This window comes from Acanthisitta chloris, unplaced genomic scaffold (assembly GCF_000695815.1).
Source record: "Acanthisitta chloris isolate BGI_N310 unplaced genomic scaffold, ASM69581v1 scaffold15377, whole genome shotgun sequence".
In the NCBI taxonomy this organism is placed as follows: domain Eukaryota; kingdom Metazoa; phylum Chordata; class Aves; order Passeriformes; family Acanthisittidae; genus Acanthisitta; species Acanthisitta chloris.
Window position 1 is genome coordinate 1 of NW_008684417.1, and position 14,622 is coordinate 14,622.

General features: G+C 41.5%; 1 protein-coding gene across 1 annotated transcript in view; it reads left to right on the forward strand.

Annotated features, from left to right (window-relative positions):
* The first annotated feature begins 12,484 nt into the window (after window positions 1–12,484).
* Window positions 12,485–14,622, forward strand: part of STYK1 (serine/threonine/tyrosine kinase 1) — a 6,309-nt gene continuing 4,171 nt past the window's right edge. Inside the window, exons 1-3 of the mRNA XM_009079335.1 lie at window positions 12,485–12,551; window positions 13,464–13,607; window positions 14,162–14,175. Of these exons, the coding sequence (XP_009077583.1) occupies window positions 12,485–12,551; window positions 13,464–13,607; window positions 14,162–14,175 (225 nt within the window). The remainder of the gene's footprint in view (window positions 12,552–13,463; window positions 13,608–14,161; window positions 14,176–14,622) is intronic.

Below are 14,622 nucleotides of genomic sequence, written 5' to 3' on the forward strand. Positions count from 1 at the left end.
ACAGAGATTTCCGAGCTTGCAGGGACAGGACGAGGAGCGAGAGTTTTACAGCAGGTTTAGATTAGATAGAAGGAAGAAGTGCTTTCCTCGTGGCGGTGAGGCACTGGCACAGGCTGCTCGGAGAAGTGGTGGATGCTGCTTCCCTCGAGGTGCTCAGGGTCGGGCTGTAAGGAGCTCTGAGCAGCGTGGACAGTGTTCCTGGATACTGTCCCTGCTTACGGCACGGGGTTGGAACTGGGTGGTCTTTGAAGGTCTGTTCCCGAACTGTTCTGTGATTCTATGATCTTGCCTTCATTTAAAAAAATAAGTATTGCAGAAGGTGTTTGCAGGACGAGGCAAAGTCAGGTTAGAAGTTTTCTAAAGACTAAGCAACAATATTTGAATTTGTCAAGAGTTTGTTGATATCTGCTTTATAGAAGAGTGAGAATCAAGTCTCTTCTCTTAACTGTCCATGCCCCAAATTTTCTCCCATTCCTGGTCAATATCCCAGCCTTAAATGGTTTGGGCTGTCTTTTGTTCTCCTTTTTCATCCATACAAACACAAACTTAGTCCTGTTTTTAATGCTGCAAACTTGCTCATCTCTTGCAATCCCCACTCATTTCACTGCCAGTTGAGTAGCTGGTTTGAAGGTGGTAATCCATCTTTAAAATTAAGTGTTTATTCACCCAAGTTACATGAATGCTGTATAATTTGTTTATATAGAATTGTGTTGCTAGAGTTTTGCAGGAGTAAAAAGCAGTTGAGTAAAATCCATGTTATGTTGTTCCAGTCTTTCATTTCCTCAGACACTCACTGTAACTGTCTGAGGCATAGTTATAGGCTGATGGACCATGTCTTTGAGGTGGCACAGTCATTTCTTAGGTAACCCCATTTCCTAACTTCTGTGCCTGTAAGGTGTCTCCCAGATGCTGCTTCCCTGCTGTACAGGTGTGTATATGTGGTTAGGACACTTTTTTTTGATCTAGTGGTGCTGCTTTATGAAAACTTGGGCAGCAAATAGTGTGTGTTTATGTATGTAATTCCAAAAACTTAGCAAACATCTTGCTACTGCAGAATAATAAATGTGGCACTGGCAGACAGGAGTATGTTTGTTTCACCATGTCTTGCTTTATTTGCAGTTCTTCTCTGCTATAATTAGGACATAGCAATGTGTTAGAGGGTGAATTGCAGGTGTAAAGATTATGTTACTAGATGGAATAGCTCTTAAATGCATTTTTATGTAAGAGTGTTACAGCTGTTGGTGATAAGTTCTTTCTAGCTCTTCTGAGATCCCTGTGGGCATCCTTTCCAGGGGACAGCTGATTCCTCTGCTTCTTTATGTGTGAAACGCTGCAATTTATTCCATCCTGAAGCTGGGGGTTTACTCATTAGAGTTCACCAACTTCTAGGTTTTGCCAAGAGAAGCTGTTGGATTCTCACTGAAAAATGTGAACTGTCTAAAAACGTGGTGGAAAAGAGCAGGAGTCTAAAAGGAAAATTTTTGTATTTAATAAAAAGAACGTAAGAGACCAAAAGAGAAACAGTAAAAGCAACAGAAGAATATATAGACACATTATGGTCAGGATGTTGGTTGCTCAGGACAAAGGCACTTGGCACAGAGCAGAACTGGATGCATTTGATACATGCTGCACCTAACTTACAGGTCTAACAGTTTGTCCATCAGCCCTAGAGTTTTGGGAGAGGCTGGGGCCAAGCTGCTTAATTATGCTGCAGGTAAGTACTGATTTTGGGAGCTCCAAGAACTCCTGCTGAGGGAAGTTGTTTCATTGAAGAAGAGGGAGAACAGAATTTACCCCAAATGCATGGCATCTAACTTCTGACATTTGACCAAGACATGTAAATCAGGAGCTAGACTATCCTTTGTACCTGTGACTACAGTGTAGGGAGAGAGGATTTTAGTACTTGAATTACTTTACAGAAGTTCTTATGCTATTGTATTAACTTATATAGAGAACCTAGGGCAGCTATGTTGAATGAATCCCAGCTTCTGGGCCTGGAAAATCTGCCGAAGAAACCAAGGGAAAACTGGACTGTAGCCTAGTTACAGCATCTAACGAACCTTCAGGATCTTTCTTGAACATCTTGTTTGAGAAGGGAGGGCTGACCAGGTCAGTGACTGCATGAAACTATGCAAATGAAATTTCCATTTAGATTTGTGAAAAGAGTTGAGAATCATCAGGTCTAATTTGGCAGTAAAGCGGTGGAAAAATACTATTATTAGATGTGCCTAACCCTGAACAGAGGAAGTGCTAGCAAATTACAGGACCTTCAACTGGCTGAAGGAGGTTGACCCATTATCATTCAGTCATTTCAGTTTTATAAGGAGAAGCTTTTTTTTTCTTTATTTCTTTTCACATAATTCTGTCCCCTTGGCTATAAGCCACAATTTGAAGTCTTACATTAGAATGTGAGAGACCTCACAGCTGCTAAATTACTGAAGCAAAAGTGAACACCACAATGACCTTTAAGAATGGGATCCTTCCATCTGAAGTTTGCTTTTTCTGATCCAGCAGCAGTTACTTGGAGTACGTTTAGTTCTGGAAGTTGAACTGCAAAATTAACACCTGTGTTGACCATCCCAGCACACAGAACAAAGGCTGAATTGTTTGTGGCTGAGTTGCTGCTTAGTCCCAGAACCCCATCTTGAGGCTGCAGTGCAGTGGCTATGTGTGGTTTGGATGGTTTCTAGGTGTGCTACAGCTGTTTTGGAGATCAAGGGGATGGATATATTAATCAGACAATCAGTCTACTGCCTTTCAGTGTGCTTAGTTATAATTGCCTAAGGAAGAAATAGGGAGAAGGACAGAGGCAGTTAAACAGGCAGTGTTTTCTTTGTGGATGTGTGCACAAGACAAGACATAGCAGGAAAAGTTTCTTTTTCACAGGACAATAAATGATGCTGCCACTTAACTGTACAGGGAGAGAGGCTTGGGATGAGTGAGGAAGATTATACAGTCTGAGGCTTGAACTCTGAACCATTAACATATCTTATCTAACCAGACTGGGAACACAACAGAGAGATAAGTGGGGGAAATTAAAAGCAGCAATGGTTGCAACTTTTGCATATGCTTACCTTGAATATTAACCCTTTGCCTTTCACACTCCCTTCCACAGTAGGGAAGTGCAGAAACTGAAGGAAGGAAGGTTTTCAATTCTCATATTTTTAAATAGGATCTGAATAGGTTTTCCCAGGTGCCCTTGGGGAAGGTGCCTGTGGAACACAACTCATTTCAGTAAACAACTCATTTAATTGAACAACTGGCCTTCGCATTTTAGCCACTTTTTAATGGAGAATGAGGTATAAGACAGATCCTCTGCTCCCTCATGGAGAAATACTGTGGGGAGTCAATACAAGTTAGTACCAGAATGAGTGGAAAGCTGAAACCAGAGTCTAAACCTACACTCTGCAGCTGTAGTGATCTTTCTAACTCAAGAAAATTTTCAGTGTCTTCTAGTTTCTCAGAGGATGAAAGTTCACATCATAGGGCTATTTCACTAATACAGTTTTGCCCACTTCTGCCAGTCACTGTAGGGAGATCAAGTAGTGAAGAAGCCACTCCTAGTTTTCACCATTTTGCACACATGGGTAGTAATGTCAGCTGGAAGAATAACGCCTGAGAAAAATTTAGGATGGACTGGTGTACAAATATATTGATATGCAGGCTCTCATATGGATATTGTCTTTCAGTATCTAAAGCTATTAGCTCTGCCACAGGCTGAATTTTCCCACAACAACATAATTATATGCAGCACCAAAATGTTAACAGGAATAGGTGAGTTTTGTTAGAACAGTTGGCAGAGATATCATCTTCTACATCTTCCTAAGGCCACCTGCATCGTGTTGTTGACTGTGAAATTAAGTTTGTCTCTCAACAGTAGGGTCTCATGTTGCTTCGTCTTGTAATACAACCGCCTCACTTGTATGAAGCAGGTAAGCAAATTGTCTTGTACAGACTCACATAACCAGGACTCAGGAATCTGAAACTCTTAACACAAGATTCATCAGCGATAGGGGAGGGCAGCCAGCAGCTGGGACTTGCATACATGGGAAGAAAGTCTCCTTCTGAGGACTGAAATGCTGAGGTGCAATGAAGGTTATGCCTCACAGCTGCTAAGTATTGAGAGCACCAGCAGAGCACAGTGGTGACCCCAATGGCATCATGTCAGGAAATGGTGACAGGGCAGGTTCAAGAATATTGCCTGGTCTGGGTGGGGAGCTCCAGATGGTGTGAGGAAAGGACAGGTCTCTCTGATGGTCTCTCTCTGCTGATGGCAGGGCTGGAAAATGGTGGCAGAATGCATGGACAGCCTGAGCAGGAGGGATACTAACGAGCAAGGCAGAGTGTGAAAAAAACCCTGTGTTCCTACTGTCTGTTGTAGCATGTTTCAAAATTATTATTTTACCTCTTTATTCATTTGCAGATTGTGTTCCTGATAGCATGCTTTTATTCAGCATCTAGCATTTGTATGGATTTTCTGATCCAAGAACCCGTTTTTTCTAAATGTGAACCTGTAAGCAGCAGTGTGTGGTGTCTGTTTATTACAGTAGCCTGTCCCTCTTGATCTGTATTTGTCTGCCTTCAAATGACACTCCAGGTCCCTGCCTGAGAACTCTTCTCTTTGCCTGTCTCTGGAACCAGTGCCCGAGCAGATGGTGTGTGAAGCCAGGCAGACTCGTTTTGCAAGTGTGCACCTACCTGTCAGCTGTGTGTGTTGGACATCTCTGGGGAGACAGCTGAGAAGACATTGAGAAGTAAAGAATTGAAGGTGGGCGGGCCTGGGGTGGAAAAGTCAGTGAGGAGGAACTTAGTTACGAGAATTACAACCACACCAAGGTAATCATCAGTGCTATTAGGAGTGGCCTCAGACGAACTGGCAGCAGGAAAAGACTACCACAGGGCAAGAGGAGTGGTGCAATTCAGGTAAGTGAGAGAAAACACTTCTAGAAAATCAGATAATGAATATTTATTTTTTGAAAAGACTTTTATTCACATAAATGTGAGCTGAACTGGGATAAAGCTGTACCATAAAGTCTGTATGTCTGTGTACATAGGTGTATATACATCTGTGCGTGTGCTTGCTGCTTGCATTGAAGTTACTTATTGTAATAAGTTTCTGTTATCATAATGGTATTTGAGTTTGAGGAAAAAATAAGAGATGTGTCCTCTGCACACAGGTTGATTGGAATGAAAAAACCGATAGGCACTTTTTAAACGGGAAGAAATTAACAAAGTAATTAAGTTTCATATAAAATTAGTCTCAGTTCACTGAACCAGTGCAGGGTGATGCTATGCATGTGTGTACAAATATGCTCAGTGTTTGGTTAAGGAATACATGCCTAGGGCTGGATTCTTAACTAATTAGCATTTTACTTCCATTGCTGTTGCTTGATCATAAGACAGTGAACTCTAGTCCCAAGTGGTGCAGATACCTAGATTTTTCTATGTTTACCTGTTTGCATGTATCTCTGCCTGGGTGTGTACATGAGCTACAGACTAAATTACAAACAAAATCAGTGTTAAATCCACCAAGAAACATCTAAAACTTGCAAATTGTGAAGCTAAAGGTGGCTGGGACTTTATGAAAGCAGATTCATGTTCCATTTCTTAAGCCATTAAGCAGCAATGTGATATCATGCAGTACTTTTATCATACAGTGGGTTTTTTTACAACAGGAGCTACATGTATGCATAGTCCTTTGCAAAAAAATCTTTCATTCTTCTAATGTTCTGTGACAGCTTTTGAAGTTTTTCAGAGTGTCTGTATTGAGTTTGTGCTAGGGTTTGATACAGGCTACCAGCAAAATCACAGCTCAGTCAGTAAGGAGACAATTTCAAAAGTAATGTATGATTCTGACTGCACAGAAAGGAGTCATAGGTAAGACTATGCAGTTTCGAGTTTGGCCTCTGGACTTTTCTTATTCCAAACAGCCTGCTCACTAAGAACTTCAGGTTAATGTATTCCTCACTTTTTAAAAAAATTATTTTAACCTATTTTGCTGATTACCTGTGAGGAATTACTTTTCATGGCCTTAATTCAAGGGGAGTGTGATCAAGATAGATGTTAATTTTTCAGAAACTATAGTAGGCTGTGTCTGCATTAGGAAAAAATGTTCTTGTCTTAATCACCATTCAGGTTCTGTATCATTTTGCACTTCTGTAGTTAGACCTCCTCATGCTGCACAAATAAATTAATTTTTGAGAGATGATCTGAGTTTAAGCAAAACTTGGCACCATAAGAACTTGCATATCTCTACTGATAGGGTGCCAGTTTGGGCTGACCTTTTCAGCATAAAGGCACAGCAGCACAGAGTCCTCCTGATTATTTCTCAATGCAGTAGTGCCTGCTGACTTTGTCTGTTCTTTCAGCTGAACTGAAAAGGAGCCAAGTTTGCTCTAAGTAATTCACCTGCTCAAATAGCAGCATGGACCTCATTATTTGGTGTTTTCTCCATGGTCTAGCTCTTCAGAAATGGTCAGCCTAATTTTGTCTCACTTCCTTAATATGCCTCATTAGCAGTAGCCTAGGTTTGATGTTCAAGTACTGTTTCTAATTTTGAACCAAGAGAAAATCTTGAGTCACTGTACATGATTTTTTGAAACTCTTTGTTTTCTTACAGGGTGTTACAACTACCAGCTCTTTCAAAAGTGAGTTATACTGCTAAATCTTTGTAGCTGAGACATTGTTACAGCCAGTACAGCAAGCCACAGGATATTATTTGTAATCCTTGTTCCCAGGGACAGAAGTGACTCTGGTATGTTATAGTCTGGGTTGATTGGTTAGAATTTCCCGTTCTACACAGCTGAAGATGCTACTTGGTTACCCCCAGGTGCCTTACAGTGAGAGATGAGATGACTCAATGGGCCAGGGAAACTTTGCAAAGATGCCATGATCTGCCAGGCTGTTGGAATTAGTCACAAAGGTCTTCTGAAGGCAGAAGAGACAGAATATGTAGTCGAACAAATGCATAGCTTTTTGTAGAAATAGGTTCTTATGGCATGAAGTTGTTGGGCCTGAAACCTGTCAGACTTGTTTTTTATTTGTTTTGGATGCTGCTTTTAGTAAATGGTGGATATGGCAGGGGAAAAAAAATCTGTTTTACTGTTTGCTTTTCCATGGTGCTTTTCTTCTTCCTCTTCTCTCACATGCAATGCCCACAACTGCTTGGCTGTCCTGAGCCCACACGTGGCAGTTTCACTGCTGGTTTGGTTCCTGCAATTCCCTGGTTTCTTCTCTCCCTTTCAGCTGCACAGCCAGGACTCTGTGCCTGTGGCCTAAGCCTTGACTGGTGGCCATGTTCAAAGGTCATATAAAAGAAGGAAAGTAATAAAAGCAGTAGAGGAACAGTGACTGGAAACACTTGAGGGTAAGGGTCTGCCACTGCAAGAAAGTAAATAGAAGGCAGCATGGTTAAAGGAGTTTTTTGTCTTTTATCAGTCGGGCAGTATGCTGGAGTGGGAAATTACTCAGCTGTTCTTCATGTGCCTGTAGTCATATTACAGTTGGTCCTCACAATTAGTGCAAGAAAAACATATGTTTTTATGATAAAGTGATGTGCAGTTAATGCAAGACAGGAAGTCTGGGCAAATAAATCCATGATTTCCATATCAGCTCATAGCACATTTTGAAGGGTCTAATGAAGGTCCAAATGAATCTTAGCCTTTAGTTTTGTTATATTAAATTAACCAGCTGTTTCTTTCGATGGAATAGCTAATCATTAGTCAAGGATTTACACATTGGCACTGATGATGAGAACTAATGTTAGTTCACAAGTCAGACATATTCAGTGGCAAAACAGTCTATTTACTGTGAACATGTACAACTTGCTTTCCTGAACATAGCAGGAACAAGAAGCTGGCAGTTACTGTCTGTGCAGTATTCCAGCTGTCTCTTCCCATATATTCCATGGACATGTAAGACTTGATATTTCTCTTTCTTTTCAGTGTTCACCACAACATTTGTCACTCAGGCTTCTTGACTCTTAGTCCTAGCACTTTAAATAGCATAAATTGAGCCTGATGAGAACTTTAAGGCCATAAAATGTGAGAGAGTATTGATTATTTTAGAGCAGATCACCTTCCTAATCCAGTTTACCACACTGCCATGTGAATGCTTCTGCTAGCACAGGAGACTGGAAAAATCATAGTAAGGCTTATGCTGGCACACAGGGCCTGTGGATCTGTGCTGACACAGGGAATGGTTTCACAATGCAGCTTTGGATCAATTAGCCATTCCCTGCCGACTAATGCCATTCACAATACTGATCACTAAAATGGCAGGAAATCACCATGGCAAAGGAACAGTGAGTTTTTCCTGCTGGGTTAGTGGTTTGAATCAGTTTACTGTGTGATCAATTACATGGCTGGAAGCAAAATAAGGAGTGAGAAGAAAGCAGATAATACCTCCTTTTGGCATTGGTGAGCACTTAATTCAACTCAGCTGTATTCACATTCATTATTTGGGCTTCCTGAACTGGTTTAAGCAGTCCCCACAACTACCATCTTTTAGCTGCTCACTCCTGTCCCTGTGTTGCCCTCTGTGCTTTGTCTCAATTGCCAGAGCAGCAGAACAGCTTGGCAAACAAATGTGGCTGAAAACAAAACACCACGTTTTCTCCAGTGTTCATCCTGTTGGCAGGTGTGTGCCGAGGAGCAGTGTGAGTGTTGGGCAGATACAGGGGCTAATTAGCCTGTCACTGTTGCCAGGCTGTGGAACTGCTGTGCCACGGACAGTTCACCAGGTAATCTGCTAGTAGCTGTTGGCATATGCTGTTGACTGTAGTTTAACTTTTGCTAAGGTTCTTTCTTGTATTTTCCATTGTCTAAGAGCAGCTGTTTCTATGATATTCACTGTATATTTAGCTTGGACATGGGGCTCTGGGTTCAGGTTGGTCTGCTGGAGGCTCTACAGAGGGTTCTGGACAGGCTGGATTGATGGGCTGAGGTGAGTAGTATGAGGTCAACAAGGTCCTGCATTTGAGTCATGACAAATCCCTGCAGCAGTACAGGCTGGGGGCAGAGTGTCTGGAATGTGTCCTGGTGGAAAAGGACATGGGGGTGCTGGTTGACGGTGGCTAAACATGAGCCACTGTGTGTCCAGATGGGCAAGAAGGCCAATAGCATTCTGGCCACTATCAGAAACAGAGTGACCACCAGGACTAGGGAAGTGATTGTCCATCCGTACACGGCCCTGGTGGTGCACCTCAAGTACTGTGCTCAGTTCTGGGCCCCTCACTGTAAGATCACTGGGGTGCTGGAGTGTGTCCAGAGAAGGACAACAGAGCTGGGGAAGGGTCTGGAACACGAGTCTGGTGAGGAGTGGCTGAGGGACCTGGGGGTGTTTAAGCCTGGAGAAAAGGAGGCTGAGGAGGGACCTTATTTCTCTCTACAACTCCCTGACAGGAGGTTGTAGCAAGGTGGGGGTTGGTCTCTGCTCCCAGGCAACGAGTGGCAGGATGACACAAAATGGCCCTAAGTTGTGCCAGGGGAGGTTTGGTTTAGATTAGGAAAAATTTCTTCACTGAGGATGGTCAAGCACTGGAAGAGGGTGCCCAGTGAAGCTGGTGGAGTCATCTTCCTTGAAAGCGTTAAAAAAAATGTGGATGTGGCACTTGAGGAATGGTTTAGTGGTGAACATGGGGTGGTGCTGGGTTAACCATTGAGTTTGATGTTCTTAAAGGTCTTTTCCAACCTTAATGATTCCATAATTCTATTCCAGTGAGTGGAATTCAGTGTACGTAAAAGAGTATTTTAAAAACCATTGGAATAACTAAGATGACATTTACTTGCAAGTGCAGAAACTCTTTAATGCAAATTCTGAATTGAAGTGACACAGTGTATGTTCTCCTGTGCTCATGATCTAGGCAGCACTGATCTTGGTACAATGTAACATATAGAAAAGGAAAATCAGAATGTCAGTGAGGTATAGGTTTTGAACCTTTTAAGGTGGTTTTGTCCCCTTTGTCCTGGCTTGGTACTGGAGAACATTCTTCATATGACAAAATAAGTAGTTGAGTATTGTCAATGTGTTTCCTGTTATGTGCTCAGTATGCACTTGTACATTGGAGATGTTAGTTCCACATAACTTTTATGTGTCCCTTACTGGTACACTGCAAAAAATATTAAATGTGTAACATGAGTTCTGTGGATTTCTGAGTTACCTTTGTTGTTGTGAGGGTAGGAATGTAAGAACTGCAATAATGTTATTGGTAGACAAAGTAAGCATCAGAAGGAGCCTAAATAAGAGAATTCCTTTGGTCTTGGAAGTAGCGCTGAAAGGCACTTCAGATTTACATTATTGAGTACAACTTTTTTTCCTGCTTCCTGAATTTTGCGAGAGGATTAGATGCATGGAGTGCAAATGGACTTTTGTAATCTAACTTTTTTCCAGTGATAACACCCGTGCGGCTCCACAAGAAACAGCAACACATGGGAGTGTTAGTGCAAATAAATGCCAGCGTTTCATTTCTGGATCCCACAGCTCTGCCCTGAGTATGGACAGAAAACATGGGTGCCACTCATTGGCATAAGAGAGTGGGCAGGAATCTTTATTACAGACAGAAGACCAGCATAGACATCGTTGCTGTATCAAAGCTTTTTCCATGGATCTTTGGCACAGGATGAGCATGTTTCTTTGTCAGCACAAAGAAATGTGCTTATAGATGCCTGTGCATGTGTTTCATTTAAATGTAAGTGTGCATTTCTGGTGACCATCTGTACAAATCAAAGCCCACGATAACCATTAGCACATGCTAAATGGAGTTTGGACTGTTTATGACCCAGATTATACAACGTGATTGCTGGCTAATGGTCCTAAAGTCGATTTCTCCATGATGCCATTGGGTCTGTTCATACGTCTTTCTCATGTGTGTGTAGCAGAGAATGAAAGAAGCTTGGATTGCTCCTGTGTACTTGTGTGTAACTCTGTGTGTTATAGCTGAGGTAGGCTGACTCAGTGTTCTTTCTTTCAGGGTGTACCTGAAAAGCTTGGTGTTCTTGCTCCTTTGACTGGATTCATGTTGTAGCCACACCTTGAAACTAGGTGAATTTACTAGTATGTTAAGAATCAAATTAAATGGAAAAAAAGAAACAGACTGATAAAGCATAATTTCACTTGATGATTTTAAGCCTGAGAACAAGCTTTTAAATTGATCCACCACCAAATTCCATAAAACCAATGCCATATATTATTATTAACATTTTCTACTGAGGTTAATTGCCTGAAACTCGTAGCTGAAAATAAAGTAAGTACTTATACAGGATAAAAGTCACAATGTCTATGACATGTTCTAGGTGATACTGTTTGTGAAGCTGTTAAGTCTTTAATTTTTGGCAATGTTTGTAAGAAGCAGTGACTGAATGTACATGCCTTGCCTTTCTGTCAGTTATCATTATTGACTACATTGATTTTTGCAATTTAGAAATAGTGTTCCAGGCTCTCTGATTATGAAATCCATGCAGCAACACAGAGCCTATTCCTATCTTATGACTTGAGTCCTCAGTAAAGATAGTACACTTAGTGTAACCTCACTTAAAATGCTTCTGTGTTCTCCAGACAATAAATCAAACTGCATGGACCAATTTGAGCTGAAACACACATTTCTACAGGGGCAATCTCCCCCTGTAAAGCAGAACAGCTGAAATTCTACATCAGAGATGGGCACACTGGAAGTGTGTTTTGGGAGGCCTGCAGTTCATCTGCAGTCCTGGTGCAGCCCAAAGACATGGGCATACACTGGTGAATGAAGTCCAGTCTGAACAGGGTTGTACACATGACAAACACACACAATCAGGTTTTGTAGGTGTATGATTGCACATGGTAAGGGGTTAGTGATAGCTGAAATTACAGCTGTAAAGGTGCATGCTTGCACAGGCTCTGGATTTTCAACTAAAAATGCAAAAGAGCTCCAGATGTTGTGCTTCAGAACAGTTACAGAGCTGGCGGTGCTAAGAGGTCAGTACCAGAGAGCCCTAGTGACAAGACCATTTTTCTCCCTGTCTTTGTGGAGCAATGTATGAGTTGTGGCAGGGACTGTAGTCAAGAATAACAGATATTTTGTACTGATCTGTTTGTTTGTGATGGACCAGAAGATAAAAGGCTGAGCCATTATGGCATCTAAAATGTGTGTTACCTAGAAGTGTTTTAGGTATTTGTTAAATATCAGTAAGTTCATAACTGAAATTTTGTGCATATCCCAGCCTTTAGGCCTAGGGGTACTCATTTGGTTGTGGAGCACTGTAGAACAAGCTTAATTGTAAGTTGTCACTGAGTGTGCAGGCTACCATTCATAGGATTTGAGACTTGATATCCTGTATCATTCTCTAAGCCTCCAAGTCCCAGTGCTGCTTTTTCATGCAACCACTGCTGGTAAGGGATAGAAAGCTCCATATTCAGTTTACTTCTTGCTTCATTATCATCCTTTCTAAAAATTCTTTGTGTCTGTGCAGAAGCCAGAAGTTGGAGACCTACCTACTTGTCATTGATCATGGCAGGAGATGTGAAAAGGTTCACACGTATGCTACTGGAGTGCAACAGCAATGACAAGCTATGTGGTAAGATTCACAGATTCCTGTAAGTAATAAGCTTTCACATGCTGAGCAGGAAATCCAGCTTTACCAAAAAGTAGACTAAGCCCTTTACTCACCTCCACCTGCATCCCAGGCCACACAGAAAGATTTGATTGAGCTTTGCCTGCATTGTGTCTTAGGGGAGAAACTTTTTCAGGGATGCAGCCTTTTTGTCAGGATTTATCTCTCATAATTTTAACCATTTTAGAGAATCTCTGTTTTGAATGAGACATATGGTAGTCATTAAAAATTCCCTGCTGCTTCCCAAAGGACCATTTTTGTGAGATTTTGATTTCATGACTTTCTGTCATCTTTGGGAACTGAAACATGGTCTTGGCCTATGCAAAAATAGCATCACCTCCAAATACAGGCACATAGCACAGATACTTACCTTCATGAGCCTTGTTAATTGCAATGTCTTCCAGTCAAATTGCAAAACAGGTGGCCACACCCTGTTTTCTTTACAATGCTCTGTATAATTTTAATGGAAGGATCTGAAGCTGTAATTGCACATGTATTTGTGATGGCATAGCAATATCCAGCCTTTCCCACCTCCCTGCTATCCCTCTACCAGTGCTGGTTCTGTTTCACTGATGGATGGTACTTGCAAATGACTGCAATTCCTAACCTCCATATTAAGACACCTAAATAAGTGACCTTAGGTATGGGAGTCCCAGTGATTTCATGCAATTTAGGTACTCAGCGTCTTTGAAAAACAGGGTGACAGCACTAACAGTGCTCAGATGCTGTTCTGAGGTGCAGAGGATAGAACACATGCTTTTGGGGTTGAAAGTTACTGAAATGGATTGTTACTGCTTTATTCTGTTAATCAGAACCAATGTGCATCAGACAGTGCTGCTTATTCCTTGCTTTCCTATTTTCTTTCTCTGCTGCTAGTTGTGCGTGAACATCAAACTGAAGTGATTGTTGTCCCAGTTCTCCTTGTGGGTTTTTTTGTCATTGTGCTAACTGTGATCCTTTGGCTCCACTGTCGAGGCTTGCGAGCAAAGCAGGAGCGATCAGCAGCAGCTGGAACCCAAGGTAAGAGAGTGGTTTTCAACCAGAGGAAGGAGTGTTGGTTTCAGTGGTAAAAAGTCAATCCCATTTCCCCATTGCTTGAGCTGTTAGGCAATACCACTTATGAAGATCCTGAGTGGTATTCAATCCAGCGAACTTTAGAAAAACTGGGAACCCTGACTTACTCCACTTGCAGCAGTAGTAGTGAAATCTGTAGTATAGATGGGTCTGAGAAAATATAAAGCAACATACCATATAGGCTGTTTAACATACTGTGGTAACATCATGAGAACTACGAAGTGTATTTATCTAACAGCCTTCTAGAGGCTACTGCAAAGGAAAATTTTACTGGGGTAATTATGAATGACAGTAATTTTGGTATATATCACACCTAGGTAATCCATTTTCTATACCATAATTTAAGGAATTTAATTTCAAGCTGCTGTCTCCCACTGCCTATGGAGGCATAAAGTAGAACAGGGACTGGTGAGGGGGAAGAGAGAGCTTTGTTGGTATTGCAAACCCAGGTTGCTGTGTGGAAATGAAAATCTGGTTCTGAACTGATTTTGGTCTTGTAGGGAGAGCTTTGTTGGTACTGCAAACCCATGTTGCTGTGTGGAAATGAAAATATGGTTCTGAACTGATTTTGGTCTTGTAGAGCCTATATTAAGGGAAATAATTGAGGCCAAAGATAAGGCCTTTGTGGGAACAGCCTGTGCATGTCACTTTCATAGCAGCTAATAGTTGGTAATAAAAGGAAATGGTCATTGCTTGAGCACATGGGAATGAAGTACAAATGCGTCTTATTTAGAAAGTTTGCATAGTTAAATACAGGAGAAATTTCCAGACTGATTCTGCCTTTTCATCAAATAGAGTGGGAGATAAATTCCTTCTCCTTTTCAAGGACCAAGATAAGTAAGGTACAATAACAGTTCCTTACTTTGTCCTGATTTCCAAACACTATGGAGTGAAAATTAAAGAGGATAGAAGGCTGAGCATTGCCACCTGTTGCAAGAGTTCATCTGTCTGTTTTTATGCA